The 25,867-nt window shown below is 38.8% G+C and overlaps 2 protein-coding genes across 3 annotated transcripts in view; both read right to left on the bottom strand.

Moving 5' to 3' along the window:
* Positions 1–12,887, bottom strand: part of LOC118818126 (syndecan-2-like) — a 34,048-nt gene extending 21,161 nt beyond the window's left edge. The window contains exon 1 of the mRNA XM_036585277.1: positions 12,516–12,887. Coding sequence (XP_036441170.1) covers positions 12,516–12,572 — 57 coding nt within the window. The 5' untranslated portion in view covers positions 12,573–12,887. The remainder of the gene's footprint in view (positions 1–12,515) is intronic.
* Positions 12,888–14,578: 1,691 nt separating this feature from the next.
* mrs2 (magnesium transporter MRS2) lies at positions 14,579–25,128 on the bottom strand. 2 transcript variants are annotated; one of them, XM_036585265.1, is made up of 11 exons: positions 24,452–25,128; positions 23,071–23,128; positions 21,673–21,709; positions 21,466–21,578; positions 21,066–21,239; positions 20,200–20,330; positions 19,813–19,929; positions 17,706–17,858; positions 17,093–17,210; positions 16,703–16,816; positions 14,579–15,392 (listed from the first exon to the last, which is right to left on the bottom strand). In XM_036585265.1, exons 1-11 carry the CDS (start codon positions 24,586–24,588, stop codon positions 15,321–15,323), a joined length of 1,224 nt encoding a protein of 407 aa, XP_036441158.1. In that variant the 5' UTR covers positions 24,589–25,128; the 3' UTR covers positions 14,579–15,320. The 2 variants fall into 2 exon arrangements, with proteins under 2 accessions (XP_036441158.1, XP_036441149.1); XM_036585256.1 differs by having other exon boundaries at positions 23,071–23,147; positions 24,452–25,127.
* Between the last annotated feature and the right edge of the window lie 739 nt (positions 25,129–25,867).

Genomic DNA, 25,867 nt, shown 5'->3' with positions numbered 1-25,867 from the left:
CACAAAAATCGACAAAGCCCTCTGCATGGATATTGTTAGGACGGCACGGTACGAATAATTATATTGCTACATATTGAGACTTTAATATGACCCACAATAAATTAAAAACACATTGTTGAATTAATTATGACATTGTAAAGCTTAGCGTGCAAAATCATTTACTTCTGTTGCACTTGACTGTGGGTAGTTAATATGATAATATTTATCGATAATGGGATAGATTACTCAACAAAATGCTTTTCTGAGCACGCTGTGAATATTATCAGTACTTAAAGAACATCAACCGACTAGAGAAGTAAATGTTGAACTGATTTAGCTTCAACTGACAAAGTATTGCTCAGCTAATCTACTAATGATACCAAAAAAACTTTAATATAATTTTACTGAATTACCAGTTAACAACAATTCCCAACTGAATACGCAGCTTTATTATTTAAATTGGGGAATGTTGTTGAAATGTACGCATGAGGGCTCAATAGATCAACAGAATGGTTCTGGAGATAGGCCTACTAAAAATTCTGTAGCTAAAAATAGTTCGGGACCACTATTCAAGAGGGCAACAGCGATGAAGTACCAAATATGTAAGAATATACCATTCACGTATATAGAATGTAGGGGTGCGGGAAAAAAATCGATTCTTAGATGCATCGCGATGCGGACATGAACGATTCTGAATCGATGCACAAACGTCAAAACTCGATTTTCTAAATATTTAATTTATAACGTAACGTTGACGGAACGCAAAAGGCAGAACTTGGAAGTGCAGAAGTGCAGCGCCCGGACAGTCTGTGGCGGCACATAACAAAAACACAACTGGATGAGCGAGAAATCCGACCGGCTCCCTCTGCATTAAAGCGAGGTTAGGTCAGGAGTCACAACACAAATGATAAGAAGAGCCATTTTGTCCTTTCAACAAAAATCAAACCACCTTGGGAGCCACAACATTTAATGTCCAGTATGTCTCAGTATGTATTAGTGTCCTAGTATAGACTAAACAATATAAACGAGAGCGCAGATTTACTCTACTCTGCTTTAAGCTTTAGCCGCTTTGCTCCCATCTCCGCCAGAAAACTTTTCTTCAAAACTAGAGCAGCTTATTGTAAAATGTCTCAGCGTTTGACTGTTTTACGAGGCTGAAGTCGCTTCTTATTCTCCAGCTTCTTGTTCGAATTTTTCCGTTTCACCTTAAATTCTGACTGAGGCGCCGAATGTAAATGCGGCACCATTTAAGGTGGAACAGGAAAATTCAAAAGAGAAACTGACTTCATCTTAGTAACTGTTTACTATTTGACAGTCTCTCGTTGCAGATTTAACCTACCAGGACACCAACTGCGCTGCTTATAAATGCGAATAACGCATCGCTGCTAGGTGACCTGCAGTCTGCGGAGTCGTTGCGAAACAGGGCTTTCTCTCTGCTATGTTGCACACGACCCGTCTCAAAGATATTTCACTGACACAGCGAAGTGACAAAATCACTAAAGAAAACGGGTAGGACGGCTGTAACGCGCTGCGTGGTCAGAACCAAAACTAATCAGCCAGTCGAATGCATGTTTCGTTCAATTGAATGCATAATTACACCTGTTTATTAGCACACAATGCAGTGCAGTAGGTGAAATGTTCAATATCAACCACTCTAGTCATAGCTGGTAATATTTTTTTAACGTGGCACTACTGTTTGTGTGTCCCGATTTATCAAACCTCAGAAAAACTAGACTTAAAACATTGTACATTTTTTGCAATATCTTCCACCCTTAACCTTGATCCATCAGAGCACAAAAATCTTCATCTGGAACAGTGACTGTTCACAGTAGAAATTTATCCTGATAAACATTATAAGTATATTTTCCAAATATTTCACAATATCAACAAATCAATTCAGGTTTGCACTAACTCTATGTTAAAAGAATGCCTTTTTAGGTACTATTGCTTATCATTTGAACAACATGCATGCAGCGTATCATGTACAAAGAGTGCTTTATACAGTACGCTGCCTCTGAAAAGCATTGAGCACAGAGGTATGTGACAGGTAAATCTTTCAGTTAAGGCAGTACATCATGCGTGTACATGATTGTTCGTGCACCTGGGACGTGTGCAGGCTCGGAGAATTACTCTGTGGAGCTCAGGTGACACAGCGGCCCATACACAGCACACCTGGCTCCTGCGAAACACTACACACTCACAGTCCACAATCACTACAGCTCATTACACACCTGTGCGTAGATATTAGTTGAACAACTGACGGCACAAAGGCTGCTGGAGCACAAAGGCATACAGGGTAACTATTCCATATGTGCAGCACAAGGTATATATATATATATATATATATATATATATATATACTACAAATGACTGTTCCTCCTGTATCTCTCTGTATTTTGCACCACCCATTCATCCTTCAATTTCAACAAGATGCCAGGAAAAACAATATGATGCTGCCACCTCCATACTTCATTACTGGGGTGTTTGTTGAGGAATGAACAGTGTTATGTTGGTGCCACACATACAGTTTTAAACTTTGGCCAAAAAGCTCCATTTTTGTCTCATCTGACCACAAAACCTTATCTCATATTTTAGCTGGGTCACTCTGATGCAAACTCCAGATGTGCTTTGATGTGTTTTTTCTTCAGTAACGGCTTCTTTCTAGCCACCCTTCCAAAAAGGCTAGTTGTATGCAGAGCTCTTGATATTGTTGACTGGCTCACCTTCACTCCAGTCTCTGCCAATAAACTCTGTAGCTCCTTCAGAATGATTGTTGGGCTCTCTGTGGCTCACAAGTCCCCTACTTGCTCTGACGCTGGGTTTTGAGGGGCAGCTTTGCGCCTGGGTGGTACAGCTTCTATTCCCTCACTATTGATTCTACAAAGATCACTGGCACATTCAAACACTTGGATACTGTTTTGTAACCTTTTCCTAACTTGTGCATGTCTATAACTTTTTCTCTGATCTGAATTAGAGCCTGACAGATACACTCTTTTGTAAGTAATAGTATTATTTATCTATTCATATATTTATTTAACTCTTTTTGAAGGCATCTTAGTCCATCCTTTTTTAGTCCTTTGAAATCTTTGATGGAAGCTGCATGATGGTTTGTTACCATTCCATTTTCACTCTTTGGCCTTCTTTTAAAACTGTGATTACTCGATTAATCGAAAAAACTTGATCACTTCTTTGCTAAATAATCAACAGCAACAGAAAAGTACACAATAGTAAACTGTGTGGTTTTATAAGGCCAGGTTTGTCAACACCTGCAAATAAAGCGGATCTAAATGGCCATGCACTCTCCTCAGCAAGGCTTCTTTACTGTTCCTCTCTGTATGTGCTGCTGGAAGAGGGCCAAGCCAGCCTCTGTCTGCATGGATCACTACACTCAGATGGACTTTCAGGGAGGGAGCACATTTTCATTGCCGGTCCATTTTCACTGCCGTTCAGGACAATATAGAATACTCATTACTTCTGTACCTCTGTACGTCTTCTCCCACATTCCAATGAGCTAACGTTGGAAAAACATACATTGTGTAGACTTCTTCATTATGACACTACTACACATTATTACACTATTTATGTGAAATCAAAATGAGACTATTAACCTTTAAACCAAATATTCAACTGTGCTGACAAGAGAGAGAGAGACAGAGAGAGACTGTGTATGAGAATGAGAGACAAAGAGGCAAACAGTGAGAGAGAGAAGAGACAATGAGAGAGAAGACAGACAGAGAAGAGAAAGAGAAAAAAGGAGAGACAGAGGGAGAAAGATGCAGAAAGACAGAGAGAGATAAAAGAAAAAAAAATGAGACAGTGAGAGATGTTATATGTTTCTTTTTTTATATTCTCAAACTTTGTAACCCAATCAATATAAATGAAGCATTATTAATCATGCAGCAACATGAACTGAACTAAACTGAGACGCAGAGACCAAGAGAGACAGAGAGAGAGATAGAGAAGCAGAGAGAAATAGAGAGATGTATTACATTAGACTGAACTATGATAATACAACTAGACTAAATAAGAGTCCTGCTATCTTGCTGAATCTCTGTTCTGCTTAACCTGCATTTATACAGAACTGCTCTTCTGGAGCTGAAAGCTTTTAGCAGAAAGCCTTTACAGAGGAATAAAGACAGTCATCAACATGGGGATATAACCCCTTAAAATAAAATAATAAAGCAGCTCTGATTTACTCAGCATCATCTGTCAAGCATTTCCCCAAGATCTTTTCACACTGGAGTTGAGTAGTCCCTCATGATATGAATTCAGGGTTTAAAATGCCTCTGGAGGAAATATTAGCACACTGTATGGAACTGAACGTACTTTTTCTGTTTGTCTGTTTTTCCAATAAATATGACTCATACACACATTTCCGTGAAGTTAGATATGCCAATAAAGCTGTTGGTCAGCACTGTTTTGTGCATGATGTGATGAGTCCAAGAATTATGTGCGTTTTACGTACTTGAACTAAGTGACCAGCATCATGCAGTTCTCCACACATTCCTGGCTTACCACCGTCACTTTTAAAATCTGGGAACACACGCTTCTGTATCAGAGGAAGAACGAACATCTGCACTGTACACAAAAAACATCTGGCGTGGAGGTGTCTGTTGTCAAGACAAAAAAAGGTGCGTCCATATATGGGCTGAGCGGAGGCCTGGGGAGCCACATGTCAACCATTCCCCCTAACTCTCTGTCCACAGCAGCCCCACTATGTCAACATGCTTGCATAACGTGGCCAGGAAAACTTATGGAGAGAAAAAACAGTTCTGGGAAGAAAACACAGTGAGATATCCACATAAAATCAATCAAGCTAACTGGAACTAGCGCTCTCAATTCAGTTATACCTAGATTAATAATTTTCATATCATAGATATCGCTGTTGTCGGAACAAAACTTTTGTTATTTTTTGACATAACTTGACAGTGCCTATTGCCCTTTCCTTTTGTATGTACATTTCATAATGAATGAACCAAAGGAAATGGCCCAAAATTACCTGAAAAAAGTCTAGTTCCACTGACTTACATTAAAAGTAAAGTATGTTTTTTCTTTCGCCTCCTACCAGTTTGGAGATTTTTGCGGTTTTGCTCTGACAGCAGCAATGTACAAGCTAGGCTTGGACTGATAACAAGGAATTGTAGATCAATGGTGATATCTGACATTTTTCATGTACATTTGCCAATGCCGATATATAAATGTTTATAAATGCCATCTACCTGGATTAGCATTATAGACAAATTCAACATTTATTTCTGTGAGTTACACATGTACTAAAATATCTGTTTTAAAATACTCGTCAAATGTAGAAATCTGATTCTGATATCACTGTGCATCCCTACAAATCACATAATAGTATAATATTTACTTCAGACCCTCAGGCAGCACTGCATTAAAAACTGACATGATTCTGTAGTGGAAATCACTGAATGGGCTCAGAAACACTCCTGAAAATCACTGTCTCTAAGCACAGTTTGTCCCTGTGTCCACAAACGCAAGTTAAAACTCTACCATGCAAAGAAGAAACCATAAATAAACAGGATCCAGAATTGCCGCCGCCTTCCCTGGGCCCATTCTCATTTAAGATGGACTGAGGCGAAGTGGAAAAGTGTCCTGTTGTCCAACGGATCAAAATCTGAAACAGGTTCCCAACCTTTTTGGAAACAGGGTTGTACATTAGTAATTGAGTAATTTACCAACAATTTTGACAGTTTTTTAAAAATGCCTAATAATGGCATGATAGACATAAAATGAGTGAACAATAACAAACAGCTCATTGTCTTTGTAAGATTCCAAAACAGTTTGGATTTACTTTAAACACAAATATATATATATATATATACATGGCTATGTGAATTGCCAACTAATAATCATCCATTAATTGAGAATGTAAATTTTAATCAGTGATTTTTTTGTTAATCAAGTAACTAAGTTTAATTAAGTAATTGACGGTCCTCAATGAGACATATCTACATTTTAACTCACTACAAAAAACTGGACATTTCTTATTTCCTTTCTGCAATGAGCGGACCCCTGCTGAGGTTTATTAAGTGCTCTTTTTAGTCTTGCTTAGTGTAATTTCAGCAGCCACCACCACAACATTAACCACAGCTGTGCCCACCTCTTCAGCACACTGCCTCTGTCTCACCAACCCCAGCCAATGCTGAATATGTATTCAGCTCTAACGAAAGTCCTTATGAAGTGAAACCAGAGTTGGGCTGAGTGAGCACTTAAAGCAGACGACACGTCTCCTTCACCCCAGCTTTTCTTCCAGCCCTGCTCACCACTGCACTCACAGCTGCTCCCCAGCCCCCAAAATCTTCCCTCATAACTTTCCATTTGCTCAGCTAACCAAGAGTTTGAGGAATGAGAGCAAGGGAGCCTCAAGACTCCACTCTGCGCTACTGTTTTCATCACAAAAATCCTTCCATTTAACAACATCTGCATTTCACAGCTCTCTTCATCACACTTTGTATATGCTGTCACCCTGATCCAGATGCTGGCCATATTGGAATCTGTTTATGAAAAGTCTAACAAGGCTATGCTCTGTTTATGAAAGGCGTCACTTAACAGTCTCATACATATGTCATAACTTGTGTCACAACAGTATGTAGAGATTACTTCCTTTCGTGCAGTGTAATGTCGTTAATATGGCTGTCTCTAGCATTCCATTCAGAACTAAATGTAAACTTCACTGTCTTCAAGGGGCGTTCCATGAAAAGTCCACAATTTAGTATGTAATTTCTTACTGTGATGTCAGTTTGGAAGAATTTAGCCAACATTTCCCAGCCACTCCATAGCTGGACAAAATGAGCTACCACATGGTCATGTGATGTGGTGATGTGGCGGCACTGGGGCAAAAAAACACAAGGGTTTTTCAAAAAGTGTAAGACTATAGACCTATTTTCTAAACAATACAGGTAGTGCTGAGCAATATCTTTAATACAGTATACTGATAACAGTGTTGTTCTGTGATATTGACTTTCAGTTTTAGTGGTACTGATTGGTATTGAATACCGACCATGATAACATTATATTCCATACAATTGCAGCATCCTTATTGCCCAGCAAAGCAAATTGTTTTTTTTTTTTGTTTGTTTGTTTTTGTGCCTTTTACACATGGTATGCAGGACTGGACAACGTACGTCATTTGCTGGAGCTTCCAGTTGTGTTAAAGGAACATTTCAGTTCATTAAGTTTCCCATTGGTGTAATGTTAGGAGAAGGAAACCAGACAGAAAAATTCAATTACAACACACTATTTGGGGTTTATAGACCATCCTTTTAGCACAGACTACCAACAGTCAGCAAACATGGGTTTGATAACTTCAATAAAGAGGAATTCCACCTACTTTGCTAAATCATTCCTAATCCAGAGTGTTCTGGTGTGAAATGGTGCATTGTGCAGAATCTCTTTTACAGAATTTCATTTACTATGGTGGTGACAGGAGCCATGTTTGCTATCGAAAACAGCAAGTGAACCTACAGTTCTGAGTTTCTGTATGTTAATAATGGTTAAAAAAAAACCCTTCAGTCTTTATTTATTACTTTGCCTTACCAATCTCTGCTTTACCACTTCACCAGGAATGGATTTAAAAAATATGCTTTAGGCCAAAAGTCTATCTCAAAACTATTGGAAAACCCTGACATCAGGTAACATGTTTATAACCATTTCATGTGATCATTTACCGTAAGGTAGCTTTTAGTGCCATTAAAAGCTTTAGACGTCTGGTTCCTTGATTAAGCTACTACAATTCTGATACTTCATGATGCTTCAACTTAAAATTTGAAAAACTGGCACAATTCTCCTTTTATGTAAACTTAATTTCAATCTGATACTGTGACCCTGTGATATATTTAGAAAATATTGTGATATTAAATGTTATCAGTACTGGCCAACACTAAATACAGGTCATAACAGTTCAGTTTTTTTAGCACTGAATGCTCCTTGAATACTGTCACATTCACAAATACTTCAAAATGCAATGATACAGATCATCTAACTGATAGAATCTAAGTGTGGCTTCTTCTGTTTGGTTAGAACTGTTTCCTATACCAAACCAAACTAAAAAAGGGAGTAGAATTTAGCACCTGTTAATGTGTTATCTAATGAGATGATATGTAACTATGCATTCAAATATATTCATAACTGTTAAGTACACTTAAATTCAATCACAGCACAAGTCAGAAGAATGCAGATAACATTTTTTGTATAAACTGTAATTCCTTAATATGGCATAAGGGCTTTGTAATAAAGTTATTCAGTAGGTTAAAGCAGCTGGGACAAACAGCGCAAAACATCCAAGCCCAAGTCAATATGGTTCAAATTCCACACCAACCAAACAGAATACCAGTGTTTGACTGGGAGAGTGAGTGCAAATTCAACTTTTCCCTGTTAACTGATTACACAATATTCTGCCATAGAGTTTGAATATTAACCATTTTTTGGTGAGGCTGTCCTCAGCCACTCCTCTAAGCTTTCATTTAATGCTGTGCTCGGGTCAGGCAAGTCCAAAACCTGATGCTTCGGGTTATAAGCCTAGTCCAACTGAAACCATCACTCGTAAGGCAAAGAAGTGAGAGATGAAACAGAGACATGAACAATAACTGCTCCAAACATAATGGAAGAAAAAAAGAATTAAACAACAGATGAGAAACCGTCTGTTTTATTTTTTTCCTTCCTAGTTTGCTCATAGCCAGTTCTCTTCTAATTGCACAACAGGTCCAATTCTAATTAGCCTGCTTAGGAAGAAGCCAGCACATGCCGCCTTCTGAGAGGTCCAAGCCTGCCAGGAAATCTTTCCTAAAGGCTTCACAAAATATTTAAATGCTTCAACACACTCTGAGGAGGACACAAAAAGTAAGGGCATTCAAACTAGAAATGAGGCCTGTTACAATTATTACTTAATTATCTGATCACAGCTTAGCTTTTACTGTTACAGCTTACTGTTTTATCTTTCACAATCATATATTTACATTGCAACAAATAGAATGTGAATTGGGTGCATTTTCATCAGTTGGGCTGAGGTGAATACAAGTAAATAAAAGAAAGCAGAAAACTTACTGAGCCACATCATTGGGTGGGGGGGGGGTAGGGTTGGGGGTGCATACTTGACCTTTTGAATATTGATAAAGAGACTATTTATTTAATATAAATGATTAGCAACACTGCAGACATGGCACAACTTGTTTTGTTTAAGGTTAGGGTCAAATTGCGAAATGCATTGATCTAAAGCAAAGGACAATCACCTAATATTCTAAAGCCATTCTAGCACTAAAAATAGCATTACTAAAAATAAAAGTAAAAAGTATCCAGACACCCCTTCTAAGTAGTGATATCAGCTACTTACTTTAAGGTGTTTCTATTGTGCACCCAGCTTGTATAATCTCCATAGAAAATCACTGCCAATAGAATGGGACAGTCACCATGCTTGAAAAGCTGATCCCAGAAGAAATGCTAGATGAGCAGGTGTCTACAAATTTTTGGACATATTGTGTGTCTTGATTATTTCACTGTAAAGTATATTCAGTTTCTCTTTATCTCATGTCAAGAAATCTTTCAGGTCATTTTTTAATATAAAATCCTGGAAATATGTCCCATCTCTAATGAAATAATGGGCAAACTATGAGTTTCCTATGTTTATTGTTTCCTTATTTAGCTTCCCTGATGATCAGTCCTTGCTGGCTAAAGGTAATTAACACATAGATGCGTCTGGAGGCAACCCATAAATTGCTCGACTGCACTTTAAAAGCACTGTTCCTAGGGAGAATCAATGTAGGTCTTTTGCCTCGTAACTGAGCTCAGACACAGCAATGAATAACCAATGGGCAGGAGAAAAAGACTTCGGTGAAGCAGGAGAGAATCAGAGTTACAGGTTATATGAGGCCTTGGGGCTTACTGGGTGCATTCAGGACAGAGTATGAGTTGCAACTGACTTCTGAGGATTGGCTGTGAAGGACTGCCCAACCTGATTCAGTTAACTGTAAACAGTGTTATTCACTTTCCTCAAACAATGTGACAATCCACAATATAACACACTGCATAAAACTCTATCATAAATACACTATATGTCCAAAGGTATCCACACACTCATTTCCATTAGTAAATTCGGTTACTTCAATGTTAGTTTGGGTGATAACGTACATAATAACGTAGACAAATGATTATCATCTGCAGAATTCAAATTCAGTAACTAAATACCACATGTGAGCGTTACAGAGACTTACAGTTTACATTTTCTTTTATGGCAAAATGATTACCATATAACTACCAACTGGCCTGGCTTCTAATATTACTTAACCATTTATCATGATAACTATAGTCTGCATAGACAGCATGTAACACTGTTAGCTCCACATTCATTTGGTTGAAAACCAAAATATTGCCAAACTGGCATGATGAAGCTCTTCCATTTTGCTCTCTATTGGAGACCAGATCTCATGTACTGGAGGTTTTTTGTTTTATTTGCATGTTCCACAGCATTTTTGCCATTTTTTGGTTAGGTTCTGTTTGTACAGCCTATGTTTAAGCGCCATCGTTTCTACTGCATACATTTATTAACTAAACATAAACTGTACAAAGGAAATGGTTAAATAAAGATAGAACAATAAGAAATTATTACTGGCCCAAAGGTGCAGCCATTACTGATACAGGCAACAATTTGCGCACATGAAGCTTGCACAATCTCCATAGAAAAATACTGCCAATTGAATGGGGCACTCTGCTGCAGCCACACATGAGCCTAAGGCAGTGGTGTCCAATCTTATCCCAAAGGGCTGGTGCAGCTGCAGGTTTTCATACCAAACATGCAAAGCACTCTTGATTCTGCTTGTGCGATCAATTGGTCAGTCTTCAAAGAACTAATCCTGTGGGCTCCTGCTTTGTTGGAATGAAAACCTACAGCCACACCAGCCATTTGCGGATAAGTTTGGACACCATTGGCCTAAGGTCACTATACCCAATAAGAAAGTGTCTGCTAGAGGGGCATAAAGCCCCCCAGCACTGGGCTGTGGAGCAGTGGAACTGTGTTCTCTGGAGTGAGGGAGCTCCATCCAGGACCTTTGGGGTGAGCTGGGAGTGGAATCATTCAGCATCAGTACCTCACTGACCTCACTAACACTCCTGAGGCTGAATGCAATCAAATCCTCACAGCAATGTTCCAATATCTAGTGTGAAGCCTTCAGAGGGGAGAGGCCGATACTGCAGCAAAGGGGAACAACCTCCCTACTAACACCTCTGATTTCAGAAGAAGCGCTGAATGAGCAGCAGTTAGTGTATGTATGACCACTTGGTCACTATTTTGATCCAAACTTGATGTCTAATCAGTTCCATCAGACGGTGAATGATAGGCACAACCAACATCAGCAACATCTTGCTCACTGCTTTCATGTTCATGGTATTTTCCCCCTTATCATTAAAATCACTCAGTCGTTTTCTTTTCTTTTTCCATTACTCTTATGGTCTGAGGATGGAGCACTGCTGCCATGCCAGTTGGACTGAATTCAGCAATGTGGGAGCTAACCACACAAAAAGAACATTTTCTTCTTAAATATCTAGACTACTGGGGACTTTATAACATGGTGCTGTTTACCGCCACATCACTACATGATGTAGTAACAGTGAGGATGAGTTTATTCAACTACAGTCAAATTAAATGTGTGACAACATTTCCATGGAGGTGAAAACTTTATGAAAAAGAACCATAACAATAGTACAGGAATTTCTACAGGATTCCTACACTGTTAGAAATAATGGTACTGCGCAGGTACATTTTACATTCTCAAGGTACACACAATGTTAATGTACCCTCAAAGGCACAGCACTGGTTTTAAAGTCCAACTGTGTATCTTAAATATGTTTTTTTCTATTGAAAAAGTGCACATTTGTACCTTTTCATAACCTAATGTTTTAAAACAGAACACTAAAATAAAAAGCCTGGAGACGAGACGGGCTGTGTGGAGTCAATACAACTTAGATAATATCATTTCAATGGATTATGGTACAATTATGTTCTCTGACTAAAGGTACTGAGATGTACCCTCGAGGGCACCACCCCAGTGACAGTTTAGTATCTCATAGTTTCATAGTTATTTTAAGAGGTGCAAATATTGTATATATATGTGTGTATATACATATAAGCGGGGTTACCAGGGTTGGAATCCCCTCAGATTCTCCATCGAAAGGAAAGTGTAGTCCAGGACTATGCTTAATGCCTGCCCGGTCAGGCGACCATAGTTTTTTTGTGAGAGAAAGTCTAAACATGGCTTTGTCTACAATTCACATTTGACAGTGACAAAGTAGTCTATCTTTCACCAGTCCACCCTGAAAAACACACTTTCACTGAGTTTTCTCAACTTTTTGAGCAGCAGAAATGTGATTCTATCAGGACTATTCCTCAGAAACAGACCCAGCAGAAGCTGGAGAAAATGTACATGAACCCAACTGCTAAGAACTGCGAATGACACGATAACCACAAGTTAAATATCAGGTTAGACTGTTAGATTAGCACGTTTGTGGGGGCGTTTGCCCAAACTTACCCCTTCGCCCCAAAAGCACAGCGCCCAGAGAGTTAGCAACATCCACACGTTCCTCATTATTTCTCCTCACACGTCTCAGCAGCTCTGGGAAAGAAATGTTCCCTCACAGTCGCTGTGTTTTCGCTCTTCGCCGCTTCTTGAGGTGCCGAGTCTTTCTCTCGTGCTCAGATTTAATTCCAGCAGCGCAATTACAGCTCAGTTTATTACAGTCTGACGCCTTCGACGACGACCGCCTTCGTTTTTAGACAACTTTTCCTGAACTGGAGGTCTGCATTAATCAGATGCTGGAGCTCAGCGCGGCAGTGTAGAGCCCTGCCTCGTTCGGGTAGATCCGCAGCCCAGGGCAGCTCGACAGAGGATGAGAGAGTGAAGCGAGGCAGGGGCAGTCTGACGAGGGGGGGGCGGGGGTGGGCTGCTGCGTCAGGACTGCCGCGCGCTTTAGTGTGGAAGGAGGCCTGGTCCCAGTGTAGGAGATCACCATTAAAGGGCCCATATCAAGGAAAACCAACATTTTCTGGCTTTCTTTTTTTAATGAGTGTGGTGTAGCATGTAAACACTGTTTAAGTTTGAAAACGCTCACAAAAGCTGACAAAAACATGCTGAAACATGCAAAACAGCCCATTTTGAATTCACTGTTTTTATGTTGTCACAAAAAACAATGTATTTACATACATCCATGTATAAGAGCAGATTTAACACACACTGTTTTTTGAATGAGGCACAATACAGGACATTTAATCAGAACAAATGTCACTTAAATATATCAATTTAAATAAGTACAGTAACTATAATAGCTTGTTTAATTCTAAGGTATGAATAGAGGTTGGGAAGAGTCATGTAAAATGAATTATGACTGCTTTTGGTACATAAATCCACACAAACTTCATAAATTAATCTCTGGAGAGAAAATGCCTTTAAAAAATAAAAACCCAATAAATACCTATAGAGATAAATAAATAACCTAAATACAACTTGGGATAACGACATAGATTAAAGATTATTTTTATAATTTTTCCCCTGAGGTCTAGTTATATCATTTGTGTGGTTTTATTTACCAAAAGTATTTATAACTCATTTTTACATGATAAGTTTCCTACCTCTCCTTGTCCCGTAGAATTAAACAGGCTGTTTTTGTTACTGTGCATTTAAGACTGATATACATAAATGAGCTCTGGTCTGTTTGGCTGCTCTGTATTTGTGCCTCATTTAAAAAACACTCAGAGCTGAAAGACTTTTTAACTTCAGTGTGAAGTGGGGAGGAGGGCACTAAACTGCTGTAGACTGAATAGGTGGATATATGTAAATGCAGTAGTTTTTGTGACATCACAGAAACAATTAAGTCAAAACAGGCTGTTTTTGTAGCTTAGTTTCTGTGTTAGGACTAGGCGAGTGAGCTTTGACAATGTTTACATATTACTTCAAACACTTTTATGTATAAAAAGTGAGGGCTTTCCATGATATGTGCCCTTTAACTTAAGCCTGTCAGATATTTACTTATATAATTCAAATAATAGCCATGCACAGAGGAGAAGTATTTCCATGACATGTCCTTTGAAGGTGCAAAAATATTAACTATGGGATAAGACATTTCTCACCCTAGCTTCAGCAAATGTAGTAAAATAGTATTATTCTACAATTGTGTCACTGATGGACACAGCAAGTTTTCTGTCCAGGCTTAGATAATGCCTATACTTTATATTTGGGGACAAAAAATTCATACTGTAGGACCTCAACCTAAACAATTCAAGCCTTAACCTAAGTTTGCTGTTTGCAAGACCGCAGAGTAAAACAAGAATTGTATTCATGGCGTATGTGTCCCTCTGCTGGGCAAACTCTGCATTACAAATTCTCAGGGCCTGTTCATGAAGTTTCTCAGAGCAAGAGTGCTGGTCTAGTATAAAACCTGTCTCTTATTTGTGATGATCTTACTGACAGGGACAGATCCTAGATCAGTACTCCTACTCTGAGAAGCTTTAGAAATACAGGCCCAGGACTGTCCAGCCAAAACATGAACATTTAACAAATCATTTAGGGTTTTTACAACACCACTCAAAAGCAGAGAATCAGTGTCCATTTAAATGTTTTATTTTTAAAATGATGTAGCCATTAGCATGGGTCTTCCATTCTTCATAGCATATATACACAGAAGCAGCAGAACATGACAACAGATGATACAACATATCTCAATGTGAATAAGAGGTAAGCACTGTGTGTCTCTAAAATCACAGTCATGATCATGACAGAGTGAGTAGCACAGAACACTGTCAACCAAACTCAGTGTGACAAATGTAACAATAAAAAAATGATACCTGCTTAGTTACCCATACAGTGAGTAAACAAAATGGACACACAAAAATTAAGAGGTGGTTCACCTTCTGTCTTCAAAATGTGCATAATGTGCCATATATTGTTTGAATAATTTACGATGGTACACCAGAAATGTCAAGTACAATATGATGCAGTAAGGAACAGTGTTGATTTTAAGGTTTCAAGTAGCATCATAAATATTACTATAAAACTAAAGTTGTGTCTATGAGGGAACCATTTCTCTCAACCTCAACATTCAAAGCTTAGCCTGTTGCCTTTTAACTGAAATGTTAGTGCTTGAAACATTTCATTTGGTGTTCCTATTATTTTGCTTTTCCCCTTGCATATTAGCATAAAATCACTCTCAATCAGTTAACAATACATTTACTGAAGCAAACTGTACTGTTAACAGAAAGTGCCCAGAAAAAGGGAAAGAAAGAAAGAGAAAGAGAGAAAGAGAGAGAGAGAGAGAGAGAGAGAGATGCTGTGGTCACACTATCATCTTACTCCAGGTTTTATCTCTGTCCCTTTTAAGGTGCTGATCTGGTTTTTCCTCCAAACAGGCGGGATCTGTGAGAGAAAGATAACGAAGCCTGTATTACGGTGACTTTGAAAAGCAGAAGGACAAAGGCAGCATTTGAACAAGAAAATAATGTTAAGTCGTCTTCATTTTATGGCAGCTTTGTATTTCATATCAGAATAATATCACAAACAAAAGACCTACACTGCCATTCAGAATTTCTGACAACCTTCATAAAGATGAACAAAAATGCCCATTGGAGCTGCATTACAAATTACTAAAAGCAAAACAGTCAAGAAGTACATTAACTTCAAGTTGTTTTAAATGGATGCCAACCACTAATTTTACTTGAGTCCCACATATGAACATTGGGAAAGGGAAAAATCATTAATCATGCAGATGTAGTAAGGTAGGGGTATAGACAAAAAAACTGATGTACCTGACAACATATCAACACAACAAGTGGCTAATATAAAGCTGGGCCATGCCTTCAGTCACATGACCACTCAGGGGTTCAGGTTTTTCTATGCTCCTTAAACCAGGTTCATTTGAGAGTGTGCCACAAAGCTCATCTTTTTGTGGAAATTGGAGTAGATTTAATTTTTGGGAAATTTAAGTTTATGCAGTTTTGGTGTGTTAAACAATTACCCAGTTTAGCACTATCCCTGTCAACTTGGGTCCATTGCTCCTCTTTGACCCTGTTTCTGCTGACGTGTAAAACAATTATATACCTCCTTTTCTTATTCTTATTCGCCTCGTTATGCCTTGTAAGTGTAAATGACTCTTTGTAAGTGATAAATGAAAATAATTAGAAATCTGCCACAAACAGTGAGAAGGATAGAACAAAGATAATCAACAAAGACTACACTGGCGATTTGTATACATCAATGGGATAATGAGCTCATGAATTCTTCAAAAAATAAAAAATTGCTTCCACTTGCATGCCAATAAGCTATTTCAAAGGCTTAGTGTAAGAACCTTCCACTCATCAAATCACAGACAAGCACTAAAAATTTCTGTATTGAAACTGGACTCTGACATCAACTTAGACCAAAATAGAGCCTTCTGGCAACAAACACTTCAAGAGGGCTCAGCCAAAAAAAAGAATGGGGATAATTATGTAGAAAGGAGCTTTTAAAACAACACACAGTATGGTGATGAATATGTTGCCAGGCTCAGGAAAATTTATTGGGATATATTGCTGCATGGATTCTGCCACAGTCTGGGACATTTTACAGTAAAATCTGACTGAATGAGTCTACCAGGAAAGATCTGGAGACATTCTGTTTTGAGTAATAGTTTCAGATGCCTTGCAATGCGCTCTCTCTGGTGTGGAACATAAGATGTATTCTGTATTTACTGGAGGTGGAGATGTGGGCTCCAAGTGTCGTCCCAGGAAGGACAGCAAACGTCTCCAGATAAGGCCACTGCCTAGGAACATAAATCCAGTCACCAACCAAAACACACGTGGATCCTACACACACAAACACAGACAGATACAAGGGAACGTGTCACATTCATAGTCCATGGACAACCCAAAAACTCAAAAATACAACTATTGTAATGGTTTAAACTATGGCCACTGTATTAGTAAAAAAGAGGAATTAAGCTGAGCTACATACTGGACCACACTGAACACAAAGACTTATAATCTACTGACTTCATGAGATATCATCTGGTAGGTCACATAAAGCAAGCATGGATCAAACTAATATATATAACATTTTATTCCATCAAAGAATGTACTTACTTCTTCAAAGGAGGACTCCAAATTCATGCCAAAGGCCACACCCATCAGGCCAAATAAGGACAGGGAGAAGGTTCCCATTGTGAGCTGGAGGTTCAGGCGCATCATCACATTTCGATGACTAGTGCAAATTCACAAATAGAGAGACAATAATAGGGTCTGCTATCTCACTGTGGTATCAGAGCTAAATGTCAGAACTATGCAGATGCCTCCTCCACCAAACATCTCTATAGTGCTAGCAGTGGTTTCAAAGGAGAATGGACAGGTAAAAGAAGTACACAGACTACATGGAGTTGCTGTTACTTGATAGGCATCCATACTTAGTGGCCAAGATGGAATAGGTGAATAAAGACACTTTAAATATAAGCCTATGGCTAAAAAAAAAAATGGAAAAACAAGAAATATGATCCAAAACATTCAAAATTACATTGCTCTTGCTGCCAATTTACCATGACAACCACAAAAAACATCCCGCCTACAGCAACTTCAAAACAAGAAATCATTGCTCAAAACATCCTAACTGAGCTCTGGTTATTTTCATAAGTTTCATTACTGATTAGTATTTGCAAGTGGCATTTGCATATTATGGTAAATGGCATTTATATATTGCAGGTACCTGTCCAGATTGATGAAGATGACACTCTCTGAGTCATCAATAAGCCCCTTCAGCTCCCGTGTTTTATTTCCAAGCTCCTCAGCCTGCATAAAATAATTCTCCAGGAGCAACTCCATCTCGTGAGCATGATCTATGCCTAAACTGCTCTGCTCACTGCCTCCACACATAATAAAATTCAGACAGACAGACAGACAGACAGAAATGAATGGAAAAATTAGAAAAAACAAAAGAAAGAATAAAAGCAATAAAAATGGCATAAGTATATCTGGGCTGCAAATAACAATTCTTTCTACAACCATTTAATCTGTATTGACCACTATTCTTTTAAGCGAGCCAATACACTGTCTATCATTTCTAAAGAGGGCACTGATTTAACACCAATCATCTGCATTAGGTCGATATCAGAAGAAAATGCTGGAACCAAAATTGGAAAGAAAAAAAGAATGAATCCGATCCAGTCCTGTAACAAATCTATCCTGAAATAGCACACACTCGTACTGTGTGATGTGATGTTGGTTGTGTGTTTCTTTGTGAGGGGTAATAGAGTAGTTTAAGCATGATAGCCTACTTTCAGATAGTCATCTTAAGTGAAGTAGTTCATTAAAGTAGCTCATTTTAAAACTTTGTGGTTTTTAAAGAAAAATACTGGAGAAGTATTAATATCAGACAATGCTCATGGATTCAGTACTTATAAAAGTGGTATTGTGTGACCTCTAGCTGTTCCATCTTATTTTGTCCCTCTTTGTTGTCTCTATTTCAGTTCTTGCAACAATTTCATCTGGTTCATTATGGTAGAACAAAACAACAGAAGTCATATTGCCCCCAACACATCCTGTATCTTATTAGGCTATTGCTCTGTCACTAGCTTAGCAGCAGTTTAGTCTCAGTTTAGCACCGGTAACTTCAGGGGTTTAACATGCAGCTGCACATTAAATTAAACCTGATTGCTCTGTCAAAACAAGCACAATTCTTCCTAATCCACCGCTAAACTTCCACTAAACCGGGGTGTACTGTCAAATTACACCACAATCAGCTGAAGTAAAACAAAACAGTGCATAACAAGGTCATATTTTGCTACATAAAAGCTTTCAAATAATTATTTTATTTTTAATATAACAATCCAAACATTAAAACTGTCTTCCTTCAGTTAATTTACACTTAGCACAGAGCACACAATAACAATAAATAAATTTGTATTTCAGGCCTAACCTAGAACAGCAATGTAAATTACCCAAAGTCTGTGCATGTCACTGAGCCTAACTGTGTACAGTGCTGTGTCTTTTATTTCCATTATGCTAGTCATAATTTAAAATGCATCAACTAAAACTGCGTATCAACTCACTCAAACATGTATCCATGGTAGGTATTTTTTAAAAATGATTAGCTGACATGAAGGTGAATGACACTGAGTGAGTCCAATGACTCACATTCACTGGAGTGCTGCCTGTAAAGCAAGGTGACCCTCCACACCTGTACCTGCGGACACCTCTCTGAAGGCCCAATTCAGCCGCAGAGCCATCATTCAACAGAAGCCACAAGCGCGTTGCTGCTCTGAAAGGGCTTTCTACTTTGCTTGCCTCACCATCGGACTGCAAACAAGCTCACAGAGGGCAAACATCACTGTCGCTTGTGCAATACTCCACAATCTGACTGGGAGGAGCCATGTGTAGCAGCACAAGTAGCAGCACAGCTGTCTGACTTTAAAACTGCACACCGACCCCATACTGAAGATACTGTGGGCAATGCATTCTGTTTAGCTTTGCAAACCATATTGAATTGTTCAGCGTGGCAAGAGCACTATTTTTCTTCTTTCTTTCTGTTGTGGGGGGTGTCTGCTGCAGTATCCTTTGGAATAGTAATAGCCTAATCAAGACTGCAATGATCAATGTTTCCTCTAGTTAAGTGTGCTACCTTAACACGTTAAGCAATACAGCATTAAATTAAAACATGTCATCAACTCCACATAACATTACAACAGAAGATGTAAGGGCCCAGTTATGGAATATTAAAATATCTGAGCTGAATACATGTTTCAATTACAATAATTTTGTTTTAAGTATAAAATTAAATTAAATTAAAAAATGAGTATGACAAATATTTCACCTACAACACACGGGGGTCGGTCCACTTGGTAAGACACAGCTCCTCAATCAACTCATCCTCATCCAGGATTTTCAGCAGGCTGTCCTTAAATACTTTTATGTCAGTCTCCAGTTCAGAAAGGCTACAGGAGAATTCAGTTGGTGTTAAAGGGGTTTAGAGTTACATTTAAACAGCGAGCTCATATGTTTAAAATCAGACCCAAATATGTATAGATAAGTTACAAGTTCATGATCAGCTGTTGAAAAGCATTCAGATGTGATACAAATTCAAATGATCAGACTGTACGAGCTCACATGTGATTTGACAACTTGAGTCTAAATTAGGTTTAGAGTATGAGGAAAAACACACTTTTATTACAAAGAGATGGTGAGGTTTTTTTTTCCTGACCAACCTCTTACTGTTGAGTAGAAGCATGTGTAGTTTACTGCGGTCTGCTGACAGAAGCTTCGGGTCCACTAATGACTCCAGACAGTCCAGGATTTGAGGCTGAACTTCATTTAACCTTGCTCGGAGTGTGTTTATCTGTACCAGAACACATAAACGCGTTCTTCATTCACCACTTCTTGAACCTCAGAATTTAGAGAATTCTGAACAAAGGTGCTAACAATAAACACTGCTTCAACATATGACTGTACAATATGGAAATATACCATATATAAATAAGTTCAGCAAATAAACAGTAACTGTGCATAAGTGCTCTCTGTAGGGGATGTGCCAAATTATTTTCATTTAGAAAATCAACAAAACACGTAACTAAACCAGGGGTGCCCAAACCTTTGCATACAGCTGTATAAATGAAAATGAGATGGTAATTCCCTTCTGACAAAACCTTTCTATGAGATCTACTTGCTTGCTTATCAGGAGTGCTGCAACTAACACTTACTTCACTAATTTACCTGATCTATTACTAAAACTATTCAATTAATTGACTAATCAACCCATTATGCCTTCTACTGTTCACTTTGCCCCATCACACTATCATTCAAAGTTCTGTCTGTGCAACAGGTGAGTGTTCTTTCACGGTGCATCCATACTGCATCCATATCACCTCACTTGCTATCTGTCAGAAAGACTGCATGTATCATGTGAACATTATAAAGTATTATAGAGTGTTTTTATTTTTAAGAAAACAATGTATTAACTTCCCCCCCCATAATCAGCATAACTGACGACTTATCGACTTAATCAACTAAACATTGCAGCACTACTTATCAGTGATCTATTTACTGAACTAAGATAGCAGATGTTCAGCTTTACCCTGTGCTGCAGAATGGCCTCCAAGGCTCTGAACTCAAAAGGTAGTGAGTAAGTGGCCAAGGCTCCATCTCCTGCTAACTGGGGCCCCAGGTCCAAAACCAGCCACTTCTCCAGACCCAGTCCACGAAAATCTAGCACCAGCAAACAGTCTGGAGTAACTACAGCTTTCAGGGACTGTCGACAAAAAAAAAAACTTGTTTGGTTGAAGATGGGTAAGAGATATAAAGAGAAATATTATACTGATTACCAACATTAGATGTGTCCCTGTTACAGGTATATATGAGTGCGCGACCAAGAGTGCAGCTCTTCGTAAAATGATCTAGTATTTCTCTTCAACAAACAACAATGATATGCATCATAAGCCAGCAAAACACTTGGAATATAAGAACATATTACATACCTCCATGCGAATAATGATCGTATTGTTTCGTGATGTAATGCTGGTGAGGTGCTGGAATCTCAAGTCTCTTGCCTGCAAGCCAAGTTCCTGATAGAACTCTGTTTTCTTTTTCTCTGTGGAAAATGGACAAATGAGACACAACATGCCTTATGTCCAACAAAACCACTGCCACATTTCATCTGGGCGTGCATGAATGATGAAACTCACCAAATGAAGTGACATTCCCGTCTGGCTCAAATTTCATCTGTTAAGCAAAACAGTCTTTAAGCACCAATGGATATATAATTTGTCAGGTGCCAAGTGCATCAAACCTCTTAGAGTTAGGATTATATCTGCCTTTGCCTTTTTTTATTAAAGAGCCAATATCATAGAAAACAGATTCCTCAAATAAAATAAAATAGTTGGATGTATAATATGTAAACATTGTCTCAAAATGTGACATACACTGCCCAGTCCATACACTCCATGTACAGAAACTGAGCTGCCAAAACAGCCCGTTTTGAATTCATTGTTTTTGTGATGTCACAAAAACCAATGTATTTACATTCACTATATGGACAAAATTATTGGGACACCTACACGTTACACCTACAGAATTTTTAATTTTATTCCATCCCATCTTAAATCCATTGGCATTACTATGGAGTTGATCCCCCTCTGCTGGGAAGGCTTTCCACAAGATTTTGGAGAGTGTCTGTGGGGATTTTTGCTTCTTCTAGAAGAGCATTTGTGAAGTCAGACACAGATGTTAGACGAGAGGGCCTGGCCTGCATTCTCCGCTCTAATTTATCCCAAAGGTGTGCAGTGGGGTTGAGGTCAGGGCTCTGTGCGGGCCAGTCAAGTTCTTTACGTGGTCCGCCTCTTTGTGGCTGAGTAGCTGTGGTTCCTAAACGCTTCCACATTTCAATTACACCGCTCACAGTCGTGGAATATCTAGGAGTGTAGTCTGTAAAGGCAGACTGCATAACTGCGTGCTTAATTTTATACACCTGTGGCACAGGACTGAATGAAACACCTGAATTTAACGATTAAGACGTGTGTCCCAATGCTTTTGCCTATATAGTTTATATCGACCTATCCAGCCTTAAGCAAATTAGTTCTGCCCAATCACAGTGAAGTTAAACAGCCTGTTTGACTCTAAAGGATAAAAGAAGGTAGGAAAATTATCAGGTAGGAATGAATTATGACTGTTTCTGATACATAAAACAATTTAAGTGTTGTGAGTGCACTTCAGAGAAAAACAGAAATAAAAAATACAAGAAAAACGTAAGATAGAGTCACTTTGATATGATTATTTGGATAGAGAGAGGTTTTCAGATAAGCACTTTTACAGTGCGGCAATATATATCATTGCTGTAACAGGCTCAGATCTTGGTACTCTTCTGGTGTAGCAGAAAACCATGCGGGCCTAAATACACCAGTGTTGCCATAACAACAGGCGTTTCTGTATTTACACAGTTATTATGCAGTTTTGTTAAACTTTCATGTGTTTTGGGCAAAAACTTGTAATAGCCTTATGCAGGTACACTCAAGGGCAGAACAATATGATTTTGCTTCCCTGACCCCTGGGCACCACCACCCTGCCTAGACACTTTGTGAGCTTACCACAACAAATTCAGGGGCCACACTGGACAGCGCCGCTGCATGGGAAGCATCTGTAACTCTGCCACGACAGAAAAGAGCTGAAATGATTTTGAGAGGGGGAATGAGTTTGAGTGCATGTTCAATTTTATTTTTACAATTGCTTTTCATTTTCCAGCAACAGAAAAAACACAGGACCTCATCACACCCAGGAACTATAAACTGCTTATGCCAGAAAGTACATGTATAATATCACTGTTTTTGCCCCCACATAATATTCCTGTCATACTGCATTATAGTAATAAACAACACTTGTGTAGTATTGTACAGTAAACGTGAGAGTAGCGGACTGAATTTACTATTACATTCATGAAGGAATCCTGCAGAAATTCTTGTAGTATTAATAGTTCATTTTCATAAGGGTTGCTTCGCATCTTTGCATCAGTTCCCGTACTACTTTTGCATTTGTCTAGGGGTGGGCAACATGACAATATTTATCATTATTGTGATAGATTATGTCATAATACACTTATCCACAGTGTGCTCGGAAATCGTCAGTGCATAAAGAACACAAACGTCATGTTTCATTACAAAGACAGCATAACTCGCCCTGCTTAGTGCAGCACAGTGTTTCAAACACTGAACAAAAATCATTGTACTCATAGTATTAATAGTATTTTTTTATTTAAAAAATTGGCATTACTGGTTCTTTTTCAGTTTTATTTTACCAAACTACAGAAAAATAAAGACTACTGTGATTCATATCGTCCATCATGAAAACGTCTTGCCCAAGTTTTGCGGTGTTATTTTTGCCATATTGTCCACCTTACATTTGTCACATAGCTAAGAGTTTAAAAAGAGTAAACACACTCCATAAGGATAAATAAAACGTTATTTTTACTACACACAGTAAATGAAAACAAGATTTAGTAATTTTATTTCACTTTTCCCACATTTATAAATAAAGTACTTTATTTCTTTTGTTTTACATGGATAAGAACAATACTGAGGAGCACTTCTTGAAATAAGTGCTCCACTGAAAAAAATATAGAAACCATTAACAGCATTGAAGTTTCTGTTGGTTCCTGTTGGTGTCCAAATAGTCAGTAATGGTATTTAGTGTTTTTCCTGATGGGTTGATTTCACAATGTAAAGGATTCTAATGGTTTAACAGGTGTTCAGGAACTGATCGCAGATGCATTTGATATTTTCTTAACGTGATCTAAAGTCGTCTGACAGGAAACTAAGAGTCTTTAATGGTAACTATTAAATCAACTCCCATTAGAAAGCAAAACCATCAGGTGTCAGCCTTAATGGTTCTGATGGTCTTTTTTCAGCAGGGTGGGACACTTTCTAGCACTGGTTATTTGTATTTGTGTAGTGTGTTCTGAAGGGCAACACTTACAGCTGTGTTTGAGTGCCTCTCCTGGACCGACACCGCGGTGTTTTCCTCCCCACACTAACGGTGAATGTCGAACAGACAGAGGACGCGTGAAAGGTGATCTTAACCTCTTTAACGTGAAAGTTCTCCGGGTCCAACATCTCGTAGACACTGTCAGCGGATTCTCACGACACAAAAACCTCACACACGCCTCCATTGTAGCCAAACAAGGAGACAACCCCTTAGTTTTGCTACGACATGTTAGATACTGCGGAGAACTCCACAAGTTTCGAAGTCACTTATAAGCGGGTTGTAATGAAAATCAAGCCAGTTTGCTTCAACTTTGTCAAAGTTTTGGTTGTTGTATTTGTAACTGTAAACGACGAGAGAGGCGAACAGATAGGGTGAATACCGTTTCCTGTGAGAAAGATGAGAAAGAGTGGGCTAAATGTCTTTAGCTAACGTGTTAGCTTGTATAATGACACACAAAAAGTGGAAACGAGCGCCTTAATATACTACTGCGAGTGACTCGCTCGGCTCAGTCCATGCGGTGTGTAAGGTGAAACTCTCCTAAACACCATTCATCTGTCCACAGTACGAGTTTCTTCGGTTTCCAGAGAGAAGGTAGTGAAATGTTTTTCTGAGGAAGGTGCTGAAGCTGACCAGCATGCACCGGGGCTCAGATAACCGTTTAACCCATCGACGCCCAACCAGAGCCGGATTAAAGGGCGCCAGAGGGCGCCGCGCCGCGAGCGGGTGCTCAATGAAGGGGGGAGAATGGAGCTGAACTGCTGAAAGTTAAAAGTTATTAAGTTAAAATAGTTTTTAAACATTTGTTCAGGACCTTGATTAATTTTAGAAATAAGAAGAATGTATTTCACTAAAAATATTTGCCTGTAATGTTTTCTTATTAATTTTTTAACAATACGTTTAGAGTAGTAGTACGCTAGCATTACCAAAGAACTTGTAGAGAGAGAATTACCACTCTGTAATGTCCTCCGGGTTTCTCAAACGCTAGAGGGCGCTCCCGAGTGAGTCCAAAATGAATGAGTTAAGAAGGGGCATTTGAGCAAAATCGTAGTTTATAAATGCTTAAACATTTTTAATGTAAAAGGATGCATCCATTTCCCGAACACAGAGTAGCAAAAACATTTTAACACTGCTGTTATATTTTTAAGAGGTTTTAAACTCGAGTTATAGGAGTTTAAAACGGCACCTCATGTACGTTCATGACGTCTGTGAGCGCGAACAGCCAATGAACTGCTCCGCTCGCCAACCAATCAGCACTCACTAGCAGTAATGCCAGCCAGAGCTTGTTTACATTAAAAATGCATTTATAAACTATGATCAACCCATTCATTTTGGACTCGCTCGGGAGTGCCCTCTAGCGTTTGAGAAACCCGGAAGACATTGCAGAGTGGTAATTCCCCTCTCTACAAG

The sequence above is a fragment of the Colossoma macropomum genome, unplaced genomic scaffold (genome assembly GCF_904425465.1).
Source record: "Colossoma macropomum unplaced genomic scaffold, Colossoma_macropomum, whole genome shotgun sequence".
NCBI classification, from domain to species: Eukaryota; Metazoa; Chordata; class Actinopteri; order Characiformes; family Serrasalmidae; genus Colossoma; species Colossoma macropomum.
This window is presented reverse-complemented; position numbering and strand designations above follow the sequence as displayed.

What these genes read in the sequence shown, in the direction of transcription:
- mrs2 (XM_036585256.1), bottom strand. Translation starts at nt 24,644, where the DNA reads ATGGAGGCGTGTGTGAGGTTTTTGTGTCGTGAGAATCCGCTGACAGTG. An exon ending in AGAGGCACTCAAACACAGCT is followed by an intron (nt 23,148 to 24,451) that starts GTAAGTGTTGCC and finishes AAATCATTTCAG; the next exon opens with CTCTTTTCTGTCGTGGCAGA. An exon ending in AGGCCATTCTGCAGCACAGG is followed by an intron (nt 20,331 to 21,065) that starts GTAAAGCTGAAC and finishes GTTCTGGTACAG; the next exon opens with ATAAACACACTCCGAGCAAG.